We start from the raw sequence: 18,684 nt of genomic DNA, 5'->3' as shown, positions 1-18,684 counted from the left end.
AAGTATATTCTCATCACCATCCATCTCCAGAACTTTTTAATCTTCTCAAACAAACTCTTTACCTATTAAACAATAACTCCTTGTTTTTCCTTCCCCAGCTCCTGGGAACTATCATCCCTACTGCCTGTCTCTATGAATTTGACCACTCCTTTACCTCATATAAATGAAATCATTCATTATTTGTCCTTTTGTTATTTATTTCATTTAGCATAACGTCTTCAGGATTCTTCCATTTGTAGTATGTGTCAGGATTTCCCTCACTTCTAAGGCTAAATAATGTTGCATTGTGTAAACAAATACCACAGTTTAGTTATCCATTAATCCATGCAGGAACATTTGGGTTGTTTCCATCTTTTGACTATTGTGAGTAATGCTGGTATGAACACTGGTGTACACTATCTGTTTAAATCTCTTCCTTCAGTTCTTTTGGGTATAGACTCAGAAGTGGAATTGCTGGATCATCTGGTAATTCTATGGTGAATTTTTTGAGGAATCACTATACAATTTTTCACAGCAGCTGCACCATTTTACATTCCCATAAGCAATGTACAGGGGTTCTAATTTCTCTGTATCCTCACTAATACTTGTTATTTTCTCATTTAAAAAAATGCTTTAGGCCAGGAGCGGTGGCTCACACCTGTAATCCCAACACTTTGGGAGGCTGAGGTGGGTGGATTACCTGAGGTCAGGAGTTCGAGACCAGCCTGGGCAACATGGTGAAACCTCGTCTCTACTAAAAATACAAAAACTAGCCAGATGTGGTGGTGCATGCCTGTAATCCCAGCTACTTGGGAGGCTAAGGCAGGAGAATCGCTTGAACCCGGGAGGCAGAGGTTGCAGTGAGCTGAGATCATGCCACTGTACTCCAGCCTGGACGATAGAGACTCCTCCAACAGCAACAACAAAAAAATGTTTTGACAATAGCTAGCCTAATGGATAGGAAGTTGGACATCTTTTCAGGTGTTAATTGGCCATCTGTATATCTTCTTTGGAGAAATGTCTATTTGAGTCTTTTGCCTTCTTTTTTTTTAATATAGTTGAGATGGGGTCTCGCTATGTTGCCCAGGCTGGTCTTGAACTCCTGGCCTCAAGCGATCCTCCTGCCTCAGCTTCCCAAAGCTCTAGAATTACAGACATGAGCCACCATCCCTGGCCTCTTTGCCCATTTTTGAACGGGAATGTTTGTTTTTGTTGCTGAGTCTAGGTTTGTGTTTGATGTGCATGAACAGAATACAAGTGCATATGGTGATGGTGGTCTTGTATCTGGTGGTCAGGAGTGTGCTTTCAGAGAGACAGAATGGTATTGCAGAAAAACATGTAACTTTGGATCTAAATACCAGTTCTACAATTTACTAGTTATATAAATCTATGCCTTAGACTTCTAATCTATAAAATGGATGTTATAACATCTTCTGGAGAGGGTTATTGTGGAGATTAACTAGGTAGTTCCCTAGCAAGGTCCACCCATAAATCTATTTTCTTCTCCTTTACCTGATTATTGTGTTATTGTTTTTGCTTCTTTTATTATTTTTGCTTCTCTTTTTTGGAGCACACAGTAAAACTCGATGTGAACATGGCATTGTGGACCCAAATGCTTGGAGCGTCTCTATTTGAACTAAACTACTTTTAGTTCAAACAGAAACTTAGTTCCACTATTGTAACACTTAAATATTACTAGAGTAAAGTATTGGAATAAATAAGGCTATGACTTTTGTTTTTGTTTTTGGGGGTCTTAGAATAATTCTATGGTTTTTTTTCCCCTTAAGGTATATTTTAGTTATTTTTAGATAAATTTCAGTACATTAGGATTTCAAAATGGTAATTATTTTGAGTCTTTTTTGAAAAATGTTTTTATTTCTTTAGGACGTTTTCTGTTGTTCTCATTCTGGATCTTTCAAAACCTAATGATCTTTGGCCCACCATGGAAAATCTCTTGCAAGCCACAAAAAGCCATGTAGACAAAGTGTTAATGGAACTGGGAAAGACAAATCCTAAAGCAGTTTCTGAAATGAGACAGAAGATCTGGAATAATATGCAGAAGGATCATCCTGTGAGTTGCTGTTTGGGATTATTACTGGAATCCTTAGTCCCATATATAGTTAATGATAACATCACAAACAACTTCTTTAGATTTTTATGCATGACTTGAAATTCATTTGATGTAGATGAACCTGTTCACTGGAAAATTACAGCAATTTATTAAAACCTCTATAAGAGCAAAACAGGGAAGAAGATTCCTTATATCTTCTTGTTAGACATCTTGTGTGATTGTTATGGCATATTACACCAATCAGAGAAATAGAGTTTTAAAGTAGTGGTTTGATATTGATTTTATAATCTCTGTAAAAATGAAGATAAAAAGCCAGATTGTACAAAAGTCACCTGACAGACTAGATGAAGCTACAACTTGAAGCAAGGGGTAGAGTTTTAATAGCCTTCACCATCACTCTATATTTTACATTCATTTAGTTTTTGTCACTTATTCAGTATCTTTTTATCATCTGACAGCTAATTAAATTATAAAGTTGCTATGATAGTAACACAAGTTCTTCAATACAATAATAAATATCATCATCTAGAAAACTAAGAGCAGCATTTTATATTATCCAGAGTTTATAAGAAAGTGTAGCCAGGTGCGGTGGCTCATGCTTGTAATCCCAGCACTTTGGGAGGCCGAGACAGGTGGATCATGACATCAAGAGATCAAGACCATCCTGGCCAACATGGTGAAACCCCGTCTCTACTAAAAATACTAAAATTAGCCGGGTGTGGTGGTGCGTGCCTATAGTCCCAGCTACTCGGAAGGCTGAGGCAGGAGTATTGCTTGAACCTGGGAAGCGGAGGTTGCAGTGAGCTGAGATCGCGCCACTGCACTCCAGCCTGACTCCAGAGCGAGAATCTGCCTCAAAAAAAAAAAAAAAAAAAAAGAAAGAAAGTGTTTTACATAGGAAATAATGGAACAAAACAAATCTATGCCAGATAAATACTATTCCAACAAACAGTTAACATAAAATAGAAAAAAAACCAGGAAGGTAATATGTTATATAAGGAAATAAAAGGGTAGAAAAAGGAAAATAATAAATATCATAGTAATTTGGGGAATTGCCATTTCTAGTTTTACACTTATGAAATATAGCTTAGGAAGTGAAAGTTAAATATTGGAACAAATTCTATGTCAAGCAAATTAAGTAAACATCTATGAAGAGACTGAAAATGGAATGTTTTTGGAAGTAAATAGAAATTGCTAAGCACCTAGCAATAAAGAATTACAATAAATCAGTGAAATATGTTTATTAACAGGATCGTGAATTAATTGACCCATTTCCAGTACCTCTGGTCATAATTGGAAGTAAATATGATATTTTTCAGGTAAGCTCTTCCACTTCTAGCTGAGTTTGTTTTACATACATGGCTGTGCTTTTTATGAGGGAGGTACAAAAATAATGTCAAAATAAGAAAAATAATTATTGAAGGGATAGGTTAATAAGTCATGCATCTTAAAGATTTTGGAAAAGACATAGTTGGGACAGAAAAAAATAGGTAAAGAAAATAAATGCAATGATTAGAATGGGGATAAGGCGGATTTAGAAAATGAATCTTGCCAGGCACAGTGGCTTATGCCAGTAGTCCCAGCACTTTGGGAGGCTGAAGGGGGAGGATCACTTGAGCCCAGGAATTTGAGGTTACAGTGAGCTGTAATCACACCACAGTACTCCAGCCTGGGCTACACAGTGAGTCACTTGTCTCTTAAAAAAAAAAAAAAAGGCTTCAACCTAGTCACTGGGGAATAGGACTTCCCAACTTTTAATGAAGAAAGTAGAAAATTAGTTCCTTCTTATCTTTGCTTGTTGGAGAATCGTTAGGGTATTCCACACTATGAAATGTGTGCTTATATCTAAATTCTATTGAGCTGAGTATTTAAACAAAGAAAAATCTGATAGCTGTAGCTCTAAAAAGGCTGCAGCTATTGTTCAACTGTCTATGAAACAAATACCAAGGTAATGGAATCCTTTTCCTGAAGGTGAGTTTAAAAAAATAAGAAATAATCTATTTCTACATTTAATAATTTGAATCTTCCTGCTATAGATATTTGGTTATCTTGACTTTTTTAAATAACATATTTCTACAGGATTTTGAGTCTGAGAAGAGAAAGGTAATATGCAAGACACTTCGATTTGTTGCACATTATTATGGAGCATCATTAATGGTTTGTACATTTCTTGTCCTTTGGGCTTGAATGGACAGTACCAAATTTGGGGAAATTAGGAACTTGATGCACAGCTACGAGGAATAAATGCTTTTGCTAATGCACATGGTCCCGTTGCTTTCCCACTGCTGAAGACCTCTCCTTACAGAATGTTTGATAATGCATCTGTTGAACACGCACTGCTAGATGGTCTCCCCCTTCTTTGGAACAAAAGTTCTAAATTGCTTATATCCATAAATCCCAACCAAGTTTAAAGAGATAAGTTGATCTATTTATTCATTTTTGGTATCCCCTTAAGAATTAGAATCTATATTCCCTTAAAAGAAAAACAAAAAACAAGTCTAACAGTGTGTGTATTGGGGATGGGGGCTCTTTAAAAAAGTGCTGTTTGTTGTAAAAGTTAAAAACATGAAATCTGAAGTCATGCTCCCTGGGTTCGAATCTCAGGGTGACCATTTGTTAGACGTGTGATCTTCAACAAGTCACTTAATTTCACCTAAGCCTCATTGTCCTCCAGGGTAAAATGGAGAAAAATAGTACCTTCTTCATAGGGTTGTTGTGAGGATTCAAAGAGAGAGTGCATGTGAAATGCTTAGCACAGGGCCTAGAACAGAATATTACTCAATAAATGTTGGTTATTATAATCACTGTTATCATTATCTCCCGTAGCAGGACTAAACTTTACTAAATGTCCTTTAATGCAATAAAATATAACAACTTTTTTTTTTTTGAGACAGTCTTACTGTGTCACCCAGGCTGGAGTACAATAGCATGGTCTCGGCTCACTGCAACCTCCGCCTCCTGGGTTCAAGCGATTCTCCTGCCTTAGCCTTCCTGAGTAGCTGGGACTACAGGCACGTGCCACCACACCTGGATAATTTTTGTATTTTTAGTAGAGATGGGGTTTCACTATGTTGGCCAGGCTGGTCTTGAACTCCTGACCTCGTGATCTGCCCTCCACAGCCTCCCAGACTTCTGGGATTACAAGCGTGAGCCACCATGCCTGGCCAAAACATTTTTATTTAAAAAATTTCTGGCTGGGTGCAGTGGCTCACGCCTGTAATCCCAACACTTTGGGAGGCTAAGGCGAGAGGATCATTTGAACTCAGGAGTTTCAGACCAGCCTGGGCAACATGGTGAGAACCTGTCTCTACAAAAAATTTTAAAAATTAGCTGGCCATGGTGGCACACACCAGTTGTCTCAGCTACTTGGGAGGCTGGGGTGGGAGGATCACGTGAGCTCAGGAGGTCAAGGCTGCGGTGAATCAAAATCACACCACTGCACTCAAGACTGGGCTTGTCTCAAAAAAAAAAATTTCCTTTACGTTTGAATAATTATTTAATGGTCACTTTTTTCCTCCAAATTAAAGCACTCAGAGGAACCTAGAGACAACATGGTTTAGCCCTTTGCCTTCACAGCTAGAATATTTTGACTGAAAGTAATATGTACAAAATATGTATTCTCAGTTTTTATACCTTTCAAAACATTACACATTTCATTATGTATTTTCTTAAAAATGATCACCTTTTATGTTTGAATCGTATTTGCTTACATATTAGGTTGACATGGTACTTTGGGAAATGTTCTTTACTGTTTTGAGAGGATATGGGGAATTTAAAGTGAATGGGTCATCGAGGGTAGAGGTAAAGATCTTGCAGTTACTTATTTTTGCCACTAGAGAGGGTCACACATTTAATTCTGGTTATAAAGTTAGCTGAGGGAAATCCCTGTATTTCTTTAGGAACAGATTACATTTGATGGAGGGTCCAGTCTGGTCTCACAAGTACAAATTTAGATGAAGTCAGGTCAACGCAGGCCATAGCAAGCCTGGGATTAACCGTGGCCCAGGAGATCGAACAAGATCAGGGACCAGGGAATGGCTTTGAGAAGGGCTTCATCTCAGCTTTCAATAAGCCCAAAGGAACAGGGTTTGGGTTAGTGGAGTACTTCTGAACCACCAAAGGAACCATAAGGCCTTTCAGGAAGAATGTAGCCAAAGTGATCAAAGCCCCATCTTTCAGTTTCACATCTCCTCTTACCCTCTGCCCCATTTAAGGAAGAAAGTTGGGTACTGCTTTGCAAAATTCCATGATATTTAGCAGGGTTTTTTTTTTTCCAACACTTTAGTTGATCCTATATAGTACAGTTGAGAATATTGATTCAATATTATGAACAATCTAATTACGTTAATAAAAACAAAACACAGGCCAGGTGTGGTAGCTCTTGCCTCTAATCTCAACACTTGGAGGGTGAGGTGGGAAGATCACTTGAGGCCAGAAGTTCAAGACCAGCCTGGGCAACAAAATGCGACCTTGTCTTGACAAAAATTTTTTTTAATTAGCCAGTCATCATAGTGCATGCCTGTGGTCCTAGCTACTCAGGAGGCTGAGGCAGGAAGATTGCCTGAGCCTGGCAGTTTGAGGCTGCAGTGAGTTATGATCACACTGCTGCACTCCAGCCTGGGAAACTGAGCGAGACCCCATCTCTTAAAAAACCAATATGCTCCTCGACCCCCAAAAGAACAGGAGAAGACTGATAAGTAGAACCAGATTCAGAGGAGAGCCATGAGGATGGCAGGGGCTTAAAATTATTATGTATGAGGACCACTAGAATATCACCTAAAATGTGATAACTCTCTTATATAGTTGAAGGAATGTTCCATGGAAAAGTGACTAAATTCATTCTTTGCTATTCTAAGGTCCAGAAAAAGGAATCAACAGAGTTTACTCAAAATATGAAAGCACTTTCTAATACTACCATTATCTGAAAACAGAATGAATTATTTGGGGAGATGAGTTCCCAGGCATTGAGTTTGTTTAAGCAGAAGGCCTACAGTTCTTTGTGAAGGATGTTTTAGAAGTGATTGATGCAGCAGATGGAGGAGTTGGGTTAGAAAATGTCTAATGTTCCCCCAGCCCTATCTTCTATGAAATATGTTTGTGATTAGGTTTTTCCTTTCTCATAAAGAAAATAAAATTAAACAGAACAGTTATATTTCTAAAATTCAGTTAAAGTTTTCTATATGTATTTTAAAACATGGTCTCAGTAGAAGCATTACAATTATTTCAATGCTTTCTTTAATAAATGCATCAGATCTTATATATACACGAGTATTCTCATTTGAATACTTTCTCTGAGAGCATTAAGAACTTTCTGTTCTTAATCCAGAATGAGGCTTATCTTGTGGAATTGCCATTGGAACCATAACGCTGATATCTTTGCTTCATAATTAGATTTCATTTCAGTTCAAAGTTTTTTTTCCCAGTTCCGTACCTCTTAGTCATTTTGACTTGGCTGTGAATGACTTTTGGTAGCTACAGAAATCCAATCTAGTTTTTAAGGATTTGTAGGATAACCATATGTCCTGGTATTCATCTGATGTCACAGCTTAATTATTAATAGTACCCAACTCCTTTCATTCTCTGAAATGTTCTGGTTATGGTTTCCCTAGTTATATACCAGCACTGAAAATATTCAGTAGCTTAGGCACCAAAAGCAATTTAAAAAGAAGTTAAAAAATTACCTTAGTGAGTATCAGCATCATTAGACCAGTCTGCAGTCCCACAATGACTATTTGGAAGGCAGCAATACGCCCTTGGATGTGAAAGCTACTTTTGAGGTATACCTCTTATTTTCTAACCAACCCAACTGCATTTTGCAAAATTTTTCTTTTAGACCATAATGAGTATGTTTACACACATACAGCCCATAAACATACATTCATATATATTTTTTTTAAAGAAATTATTTGACAGTGATTATGGTCCATTTGTGTGAGTAGCTGAAATGATGAGTACATAAACACAAGTCCTTTCCACATAATGTACTCATTAAGTTTGAAGAACGAGTTAAAGTTACCAAGATTTCTTTATTCAGGTTTTGTTTTGTCTACTCAAACAGTAGTATTTGCTGGGCAACTAAATAGTGATTCTCTTTGTAATCTGTATTTGTTCAAAGCCATATTTATTTTACCTGTTTCTGTGATTGGAAAATAGAGCATATAATTTGTTCTCCTGATTTGTTTAAAGTTTACCAGTAAATCAGAAGCTCTATTACTAAAAATACGTGGAGTTATCAACCAGTTGGCATTTGGCATTGACAGAAGGTACTGCTAAGATATTTTTTATATCATTTATTGAGTGATTGATTTAGCCAGTGTTGTCTCATCTGATTATTGTTCTACTCAGTCTCTTGTGTCTTGACCAGGAAAGTGACCCAGATGGCTATTCTTAAAGGGATAATTTCTTTTTTAATTATTATTTTTTATTTTATTTATTATATTATTTATTATTTTATTATTATTTTTAATTATTAATATTATTTATTTTGTCAAGACTCAACATAAAGGGGATAATTTCGTATTATTTCCTGCTTCTTATATTCTTTAAATATTTCTTAAATTTTACAACCAAAATGTTACATAACATTTAATTTGAGGCTGGAATAAAATAATCATAATATTATACTAGCTCCCTGATTTCTTTTACTTCCTTTCCCACACTTTAGTAGCTTCCCTCTATTATCACTTTCTTTTATTGATTTGAAATGGAATTGAAAATTTTGGTATGTATCTTCTTAGCCTTGCTACTTCTCTTGGATTTGATTTAAGGTAATAGGGTCTGTCACTTTTTTTCCTATAAAATGTTTATTTATGCTATACGTTAATTTTTGATATCACTTAAATTGATAGTCACTTATTCATTTGGGGCAATGCTCTCATTAGTGGCTAAATGTAAAACTAGCCCATAATATTGCTCTTATATTTACAGGAGAGCGTGGCAGCAAATTTAATTGCTAAACTAAATTTAGAATCTTTCTTCTCCACGTAGCAAATCAAAATGTGTGGATCAGAATAAACCGCTGTTTATCACAGCAGGATTGGATTCTTTCAGTCAAATAGGTTAGTGAACTTATTAAGATTGTTCAATCTTGTTTTAATTGCTTATTGATTTTGTCCTACTCCATGTTCACTTTGTCTCCAACATACTCCTATTTCTGGTTTCATTATCATTGCTGTTATTTCCTGTGTGTTTGTTTATATGCCCAGTATTAATGTAACATGCATCACATTGACATGTTTGTGATGGAAGGGATGTCACCACATATGAGACTGATTTCTCATTTCTGATCCCTATTCCACTGAAAAACAAATTGCATGTATTTTCTTTCCCCCACTGATTTCCAGGTACTTTTAAATTTTAGCTCCTTGGCTTTAAAGAAGCCAGGAGCATAGAGTAGTGAGGAAATTCAGAGCTACATATTACGGGTAATTAGCAAGTATATGAGAGATTGAAGTGGTAGAGTAAACCAAAAAGAACACAGTTGTAACAATTAGGTATATTTGATTTTTTGTTATGAAATAGCATGCCTCATCTAATGGAATGTATTTCCTAAACTCATAGACTCTATAGGCTTCTGAATCAAAAGGAAGTTTAAGAGTTTATATCTCAAGGCCCTTACCTGCCCACAGAAACTGTTTTCATTGTGAAGATCTTTGAGCCTCGCACTTCTTTATCCTCTGCAGGTGGCATAGTTTGCTTTTAACACTCTAATGGGCAGTAGGGCTTTTTTTTTGTATTTCCCATCCTCTATTAGTCCTACAAGCTAAAGGTGACTTGACTTCAAATATAGAAATCTTTGTAATGAGATTATAGATTAATTGGAATGAAAGGAATGGAGGTGATTTTGCTTAGTGAATGGTCATGGAGACTGATGTTTATGATTATCATTAGCACCAACTTAATTCCAGTAGCAGTGAGAATCACTGTTGTACTGATAGATAATGCTAATGGAATTCTTTTGCTTCTGTGAATGGTTGGAGGCCAGAAGAGAGTTCATAATTGCTGAATTTAAAAATCATGGAGCTTAGATCTCATCAGAATTAAAAACTTTTGCTCTGTGAAAGCCCATGTGAAGATGAATAGACATGCCACAGTGTGGGAGAAAAGAATTTCAAACCACATACATGACAAAGGACTAGTGTTTAGAATACATAAACTCAACAGAAAAATAAACAATCCAATTAGAAAGTGAGCAAAAGACATAAGCAGACATTTCATTTCAGAGAGGACATAAAAATAGCAAAGCAGCACATGAAAAGGTGTTTAATATCATTAGTCGTTAGGGAAATGCAAATTGAAACCACAATGAAATATCACTATACATTTAACAGAATAGCTAAAAAAAAAAAAATAGTGACACCACCAAATACTGGCAAGGATGCAGAGAAACCAGATCTCTCATACATTGCTGGTGGGAGTGTAAAGTGGTACAGCCACTCTAAAAAACAGTTTAACAGTTTCTTATGAAACTAAACATGCAACTACCATATGACCTAGAAATTGTGCTGTTGGGCATTTATCCAAGATAAATGAAAACTTAACTCTCACACAAAAAATCTCTAGGCATATGTTCACAGCAGCTTTATGTTTAGTAGTCAAAACCTAGAAACAGCCCAGAAGTTGTTCAGCAGGTGAATGACTAACAACTGTGGTACATCTGTCTGTACCAGGGAACACTACTCAGCCATACAAAGGAACAAATGATTGATACACACAGCCTGGATGAATCTCCAGGGAATCATGCTGAGTGAAAAGCAGCCAATTAGAAAAGATTACATACAGTGTGATTCTATTCATAAAGAATTTTGAAATGAAACACATTCTAGAAATGGAGGCAGATTAGTGGTGGTCAGAGGGTAGGGATAGGACTATGGATGGGGAGACCAGGGGAGGGGTCGGGAAGGAGGAGGTTATGTCCTTGTGCTAGTGGAATTAAGTTGGTGTCTTGACTGTGGTAGCAAATACATGAACCTATGCAGGAGATAAAATTGTACAGAACTTAATGTACACACAGACACACAAAGGAATACAAGTAAAACTTGGCAAAGCTGAATAACATCAGTGGAGCATATCAGTGCCTTTCCCACCTAAGTGGTAAGGATGTCCTGGAAGATCACCAGTAAAACAGTTTTGGGGAACAATATAGATGTTGGAAATAGAAAGATGGGAAATATCCAGTTACAAATTGCAAATGGCAGCAGAGTTTTAAATTTTTCAAATTAAATTATACAAGTAATACATAAAGATATCTCCTTGTAAAAGGGTAAAAGAGTACATACAAGGAGCAAATTTGTGTTCTTTCCAATTTCCTATGCCTTTACACACATGTGTATATAGTGTAGAAAAAACTATTTGCTTTAACATAATTATATGTTCAGTCTATATCATTTTGGAATTTCCCCTTTTTATTCAATATACCTTATTATTCAATACCTTTTTATTCAATATACCAATATACCTTAGTAATTTTTCCATATTAATGCTACACATGGGTCTATGTCTTATTTTAACTGTTGGATAGTGTTACAGAGCATGGCTATGCATAGTAATTAATGCACTGTTCACCACTGATGAGTATTTTGGTTGTGGGTCAACTTTACACTGATAACAAATTATGCTACAGTGTGAAATCCTTAATACAGTACCAGTTTGCAGGTGTTTCTAGGGCAAACACTACCAAGAACTGGAATTACTGGTTAACAGGATATAGATATAGGTATAGGTACAGGGTGTAGAGAATGAGAGTTACAGTTTACCCATTGCTCTTTCCTTCCCCTTCTTTCAGTATTAGAATCTGTCCCAGTGACCTTGCTGTGCTGGGTAGGGTAAATTTTAATGGTGACTATATTAAGGAGAGGGAAAATGAGTGATCTGAGATGTATACCTTTGTTGGTGTCATTTCTTTTATTGGTGGAGTTTGTAATATTTTAATCAATGCAGTCATTTGGAGTAAAACTTGCTATTTTAGGATGTCCTCCTGTTCCTGAAAATGACATTGGAAAGCTTCGTGCCCACTCACCAATGGAGTTGTGGAAAAAAGTGTATGAAAAGCTCTTTCCACCAAAGGTACATATTTCTAATTTTTTTAAAAGCAAGATTTTTAGCACTATCTAACAGTTATAGAAAATGTGCCAAAGGGCCTATTATGATAACTTTTTTATCGCTTATGCTCAAAATTAAACATTTGCTGAAAATGTAAATAGGCACTGTGGGGGTTAAAAAAAAAAAGTAAGACATGGTTCCTGCTCCACTTTCAAAGAGAGTCATCTGGCTGTTAAAGAAGGGAGAGACAACTCAAAGGGGACCTGGTGGAATGGGAAGCGGGCCTCAGTGGTGATGAGAAAAGCTAGAAAGATCGTAGAGAGACTTTGTGGCAGGCTGAGGAATGGGAGCTTGGTTTATTAGGCAGATGGTAGCCACAGAATTTTGGGTTATGGGCATGAAGTGATTTGGAGATTTGTAATTTCAGAGTAATAACACGCTGAAAGATATCAAGGACCCTGCGAGAGATCCTCAGTATGCTGAAAGTGAAGTCGATGAGATGAGAATTCAGAAGGATCAGGTATTATCCTAAACATTTACTTAATTTCATCTGAAGTTTTATCACAAAACCTGGAGTGCCTTGGGAATTCCGTACATTTTTCTCAATGTATTTACTTAGTGTGTCTTCTTTACTATTAAAATTATTTAAGTAGTACATCTATTTAAATAACACACTAATAGTATACTGTAGAAAAAAATAAAAATTTGATATGAATAAAGAAAAATTTTTAAATCACCTGTCATCCCACCACCCAGACATGACTTAGTGTTCACATAAACCTTTTTGATTTTCCAGTTTACATCATATTAAAGATGAGTAGTGATTCTTACCTTGCTGCTGGAGAGACATTTTCTTAATATTCTTTGGTTTGTGGAATTACATAAAGAGCTTTGTTTTTGATAGGACATTCAGACATACCTATACTTTCCTTGTACCAGAAAACGTATCTTGCCCAGTTAAGGACTGAAAGCACAGTCTGAAAACACACAGACATGCCTGACAGAACCCAGGTTCTCTCAGGAAAATGCTTAAAAGTGGACGCCACCATCCCATGTATCCCTAGATAGCCCCATTTGAACACACAAGTCTGATGTAAGAATGTTAAGAGTTGGCAAATTCACCATGACCCAAATACTTAGATTTTTCTTTTCTTTTTTTTCTTTCTTTCTTTTTTTTTTTTTTTTTTTTAAGACGAGTCTCGCACTGTCGCCCAGGCTGGAGTGCAGTGGCATGACTTCAGCTCACTGCAACCTCCGCCTCCTGGGTTCAAGCAATTCTCTGCTTCAGCCTCCTGAGTGGCTGGGATTACAGGCGCCCACCACCACACCCGGCTAATTTTTTTTGTTTTTTTTTTAGTAGAGATGGAGTTTCACCATCTTGGCCAGGCTGATCTTGAACTCCTGACCTCGTGATCCATCTGCCTTGGCCTCCCAAAGTGCTGGGATTACAGACATCAGCCACCACACCTGGCCTAGATTTTTCTAAAAACAAACAAGCAAACTTAGATTTTAGTTTGATTTGATAAAATGAGACATTGTACAGAATCTGTCCTTATATGAGTAAACTTATGTATGGTAAGCACTAGATCGAAAGCCCCGGCAACTTCTCAGGCGGCAGTCACATTGTTGCGAGGGTAACCTGAAAACAGCTATCAGCTGGGAGTAGGAGCCAGGGTATTTTTCTCAGTATTCACCTTCAGGGGGCTCTTGGAGAAGGAAGCAAAACATTTTATGTAAACGGTCCAGAAGACTTTTGAAAAATATGCCATGAATATTCAGAGGTTTTGTAGCTGTAGCAAAGTGAGAGGCATGTTGTAGAAACAGGAAAATGACCTCATGTAACCCTTATTATGTTTGCAGCTTGGCTGTAAGGATTAGTTGGAAGTCATCCCTGATTAATATTTATCTAGGAGTCAATGGTTAACTGTCGTTGATAAGAATATCTGTTGATATTGCATAATGATCACTTTTATTAAGTTCATATACATCAGTATTATTAAAGGATTAGGGTATTTGTGAGCATCATGAGTTTTCACATTCAAATCTATCTTCTCTAAGTGACTTAAAACCATAAGAATTTTGTGTGGAAAAGGAAGGCAGCCCCACAGTACCCATATCACCCTTTGTTCATCTCTTGTATCTCACTGCCAGCAGATCACCAATTCCTATCATCTCTTGGTTCGGGATTTTTTTTAACCTACCTGAAAAGTTATGCTATCCTAAGTTTGCCTCTAAACCACTTTTATTCATGTGTTTTTAGATGAATTGCATTGATTCCAGATTGCGCACATAGGACCTTAACATAATTTTATGCTTTAGCTTTAAAGATACCCTAATGATTATCAGCGTTGTTGCTATTATTTCATTGATAATCTGAATCTAAATTTTGACATTCTACTATATAAAATTTTTAATTTGAATATTATTTCATACTATTTCACAAGTAGTTGTGAGACCTTGTTTCCAATTGTGTGCTGTGAAGTCAGTCCTGAAGGATCTGAGGATTGGTAGGAAGACCCCTTTCATCTTTCCTGCAGACTTAGGTAGGGTCTTTCGTGATTAGCCCTCTTTAATTATTTAAAGTTCTGTCTTTTGCCAGACTTTACATGGGCACCCGAAAATCCTTCAGTTTTACTTGCTACTTTTTAAAAGCCCTCTAGCTTTAAAGCATTCCCAATTTTAAGGGAATGTGAATGTGGAAAGCACTTGCTGAGCCCTTCTACCTCTTTTGTGTTTTTTTCTTTTTCTTTGATGCTGCGTCTTGCTCTGGCATCCAGGCTGGAGTGCAATGGTGAGATCATGGCTCACTGCAACATTGAATTCCAGGGCTCAAGCAATCCTCTCATCTTAGCCTCTCAAGTAGCTGGGACTACAAGCACACATCACCATGCCCGGGTAATTTTCTTAATTTTTTCTTGCCCAGGCTGGTCTTGAACTCCTCGCCTAAAGCAATCCTCCTGAGTTGGCCTCCCAAAGTGCTGGGATTACAGGCATGAGCCACTGTGCCCAGCTTCTTTTCTATTATTTTGTTAAAGCAAAAAAAAAAAAAAAAAAGTTTACAGTTATTTATTTTTAAGGTCTTCTTGGCCAACCACAGATATCTTTTGAAAACTTTCTTACTTGCTATCCCTTTAAAACATCAGTGTATTATTTTGAGGCCGTATCATTATCATATTGAAGATCTAGTGGACTTGGTAGGTTCTGTCTGACATTGGTTATTCCTTTTTCTCCCTCTGGCATGGCCTTTGTGATAGCCCTAGTTTTCTCACAGTCTGCTGTCTGCAAAAGGGAGATACTACTAGCAAAGAATCTCAAAACAACGTTTTCACCTTTGTCGTTGGTAAAAATAATTTAACTTCCAGTTAAAGACAAGGTTCGCAGTAAACGATTTGTTTATTCTTTATGAGTTAATCTTTAAAACCACAAGTGGTAGATAACTGGTGAACCGAATTAGCTTTATTAGAAAAAAATAAAACAAGCTGTAAAGACTACATATGATTATTACCATGAAAATTCTTCCTAGAATCCAGTGAGGAAGTTAAAAAAAAAAAAAAAAAACAAGGAAAAATTCTTCCTAAGTCTATATACCATTTTGAAACATTTAACTTTTAAATTTTAGAAACTTAGGGTATAGGTATGAAAGGTACAATCTGCAATTTTTCTGAAAATTAGAATGGATTTTCTTTTCATAGCAACTGTGAACTTCAATTATGTTAGCCAAACGGCAATGATTGCCTTATCTTGCAGAGTAACCACGTTTTGTTTACTTGAAGTGGTGACAACCTTTGTACAGTTATTTAGACATTGAACAACATGTAGGAGGCCGAGAGGCATCCCCTTAGATGGTCCCTTTTACATGTCAGTTGCCTTGTGCAGGATAGCCACCTCCACTAAAATTTATTTATGAATTGTAAAGGTAACATATACTCATTGTGAAAAAATTCAAGAGATATAGATAGATGTATATAAAATAGAAAATGGAAGTATCCTGCCCTCTCCCTACCTGTGTGCTTTTTTCATGTGGCACACATTATGTTTTCATGTGGCCACTGTTATTTTTGCTGGCTGCCTTGGAAGCCACCTGTGAATGAACGCTAATTATTTAATCAGTCCTTACTGGGGGACATCAAAGTTGTTTCCAGTTGTGCTGAGATAGAGCAATTAGTTTCCTTCTTTTACATCCTTGTGCATTGTTGTATTGTTATGGATGATAAATTTCTAAAAGTAAAATCACTGGGACAAAGGATACACACACACACACACACACACACACACACACATATTTTTTTGTGACAGGATCTCACTCTGTCACCCAGGCTGGAGTGCAGTGGCGCAATCACAGTTTACTGCAGCCTTGGCCTCCCAGGTTCAAGCAATCCTCCCACCTCAGACTCCCTAGTAGCTGGGACCACAGCGCACACCACCATGCCTGGATAATTATTTTTCTCAGTTTTTGTAGAGACATGGTCTCCCTATGTTGCCCAGGCTAGTCTCAAATTCCTGGGCTCAAGCAATTCTCCTGCCCCAGCCTCCCAAAGTGCTGGGACTATAGGAATGAGCTATATATTTTTTAAATATTTTGCTAACTTCAACCAAGTTTTTGATAAGAGCTGAACAGCAAACAATTAAAAATAGGATCACTTTTGAATACTTGAAGGATGACAGATGTCTAGTTCATTAGTTGAAAGACAATTCATATGTATTATGCAGTTTACGTACATAATTTTATCTGAAAGTTTAATAAATTCATCTCTGAGTGCTGCTTAGCAACACAGAAACTCTGAAGACTGTATTTCTAGAAAATAAGTCCTAAGCATAATCTTTTACAAAATAATTGTCAAGAAATCTTTAGAATGACAATGCTACTAAGGATACATTGTTATATCTAAAAAATGAGAAGGCAGTTTTAAGGTGCCTCCTTGAATTAGTAAAGTTGATTTTTCATAAAGTAATATATATTTTTGTTTTAGGAACTGGAACAGTATAAAAGAAGTTCTTCCAAGTCTTGGAAACAAATCAAGCTTGATTCTTGAACCTAATTCAATTATTGTATATTTATTTCTTCTTTTCCAAATACAAATAAGATTATATTGTGGCAATATGTGAAGAAAGTTAAACTGTATAATTTGTTAAAGGACAAGCTGAATTTCTTGGACTAGTGCATCTCCCTGTATATCTTGAAGCTTTTTAAAAGGAAAAAATATTGTAGAACCACATGTAATTTTTTTTAAATAAAAGAATCTTCTACTACCTACCTCTAACATGTTTAAGTGGTATATACTCAATTCAGCATGTATAAGTTTATGCTTAAATGTTTTTAGGAATATAAAAGTAAGAGTATTTGGTTACAGTTTTAAATGCAAGGTTAAGTGCCCACGTTAGACACATTATTTCTAAAAGGCGTTCTCAGCTGTAGCTGGGAGGAAACCGGAATTGGGTTCACAGATGTCAAAATTTTACTCTTAACAGTGAGGTGCAAGAAGCACCTGAAATAGGAGATGCACATTCCTGGGTCGCCACCCCTAGACTGTTGCCATCAGTGGTCTGGAATGGGGCATTTTTAATCAGCACCCATTTCACCCCTCCGTGAGACTGACACATTTATTTTAAATACCACTTTTTGAAAAACAGGCACATCTAAGGAGATATCCTATCAAGAAGCAGCACAAAACATCATGTGTTGGGGATAACCAGGATTATTTCCAAGGTGGGATAGCCTTTAAGAAGCCGTTCCAATCTGTAGATTTGTGTACCTGCTAGCCAAGTTCATTTTGAGTAAGTATAATTGCTATGATTAAAAATGATTTATTCTGTGTTCTTCCATGTCCACGTAAAAAATATATTGACTCTCAGCTTCAGATAAGCACATTTACTACCCCAAGGGAGTAGTGTCTGAGCAGATAGCAAGCCATCTGCTTATTGCAACGAACTAGGACTTCATAAATTATTTGCAGTATGTATGGTTCTGACACCCTTGAGAACAGAATTTTCAGCATGTTTCCAAGGAACCTCAGTCTTAAGCACAGGTTTCTTGCTGAGTGCTATGGAAAAAGAGATCCCTTTAAATTTACAGTGAACATTATGATCTCAGAAACATCACTGACTTGGTGGGAAGAAACAGCCTATTCCACGCGAGTAATAGGAATTGTTATTATGTAATTTGATTTTCTTACACATCACTGTCCATTTTTGACTTGAGACACAAACTGTCACATGTTGAAAGCCATTGTGTTTTTCTAAGGTGCTATCACTAACATTTAATAGCTTGAAGTCACGTGTGATGTCAGTTTTCCAAATGTTTCTGAGCTAGAATGAAATTCATCTGCATATGAATAGTAGAAAATGTTTCCACTTATGTTGTACACCCATATCTTTAGTAAGTTGAAATCAGTGATTTCAAAAGAGGTTCCTGTGGGACTCTCTTTGAACTACTTTAATAGATTATCATCTCCAGAATTGTCTATAACTGATGTGACATATATAATCTGTAAGACATTGTGTAACTATTACACCATAATCATCCATGTCAAAGACCTTTTATAAAAATTGACAATACTAGTCTGATAATTTACCAATGCCTCCACTTCCTTAAA

At 36.6% G+C, this 18,684-nt stretch overlaps 1 protein-coding gene across 10 annotated transcripts in view; it reads left to right on the top strand.

The window, feature by feature from the left end:
- The window catches only part of DYNC2LI1 (dynein cytoplasmic 2 light intermediate chain 1), a 70,802-nt gene that overhangs the window by 18,910 nt on the left and 33,208 nt on the right, over positions 1-18,684 (top strand). For 8 of the 10 annotated variants that reach the window (XR_010115752.1, XR_010115751.1, XM_055243397.2 and 5 more), the window contains exons 6-13: positions 1,864-2,050; positions 3,301-3,369; positions 4,130-4,207; positions 8,237-8,313; positions 9,038-9,108; positions 12,018-12,115; positions 12,519-12,611; positions 17,723-17,866. Coding sequence is in view for 8 of the 10 variants with exons in the window: in XM_055243397.2 (XP_055099372.1) it covers positions 1,864-2,050; positions 3,301-3,369; positions 4,130-4,207; positions 8,237-8,313; positions 9,038-9,108; positions 12,018-12,115; positions 12,519-12,611; positions 17,723-17,851 (802 nt within the window). In the remaining 2 variants the exon portion in view is untranslated. Of the gene's footprint in view, positions 1-1,863; positions 2,051-3,300; positions 3,370-4,129; positions 4,208-8,236; positions 8,314-9,037; positions 9,109-12,017; positions 12,116-12,518; positions 12,612-17,061; positions 17,353-17,722; positions 18,663-18,684 lie in introns of those variants that run through there. The other 2 variants (XM_063618085.1, XM_055243399.2) reach the window with 2 other exon arrangements.

The sequence above is a fragment of the Symphalangus syndactylus genome, chromosome 14 (assembly GCF_028878055.3).
Source record: "Symphalangus syndactylus isolate Jambi chromosome 14, NHGRI_mSymSyn1-v2.1_pri, whole genome shotgun sequence".
Lineage (NCBI taxonomy): Eukaryota > Metazoa > Chordata > Mammalia > Primates > Hylobatidae > Symphalangus > Symphalangus syndactylus.
Note: the sequence above shows the minus strand (reverse complement) of the source record. Positions and strands in the feature narration are given on the sequence as shown.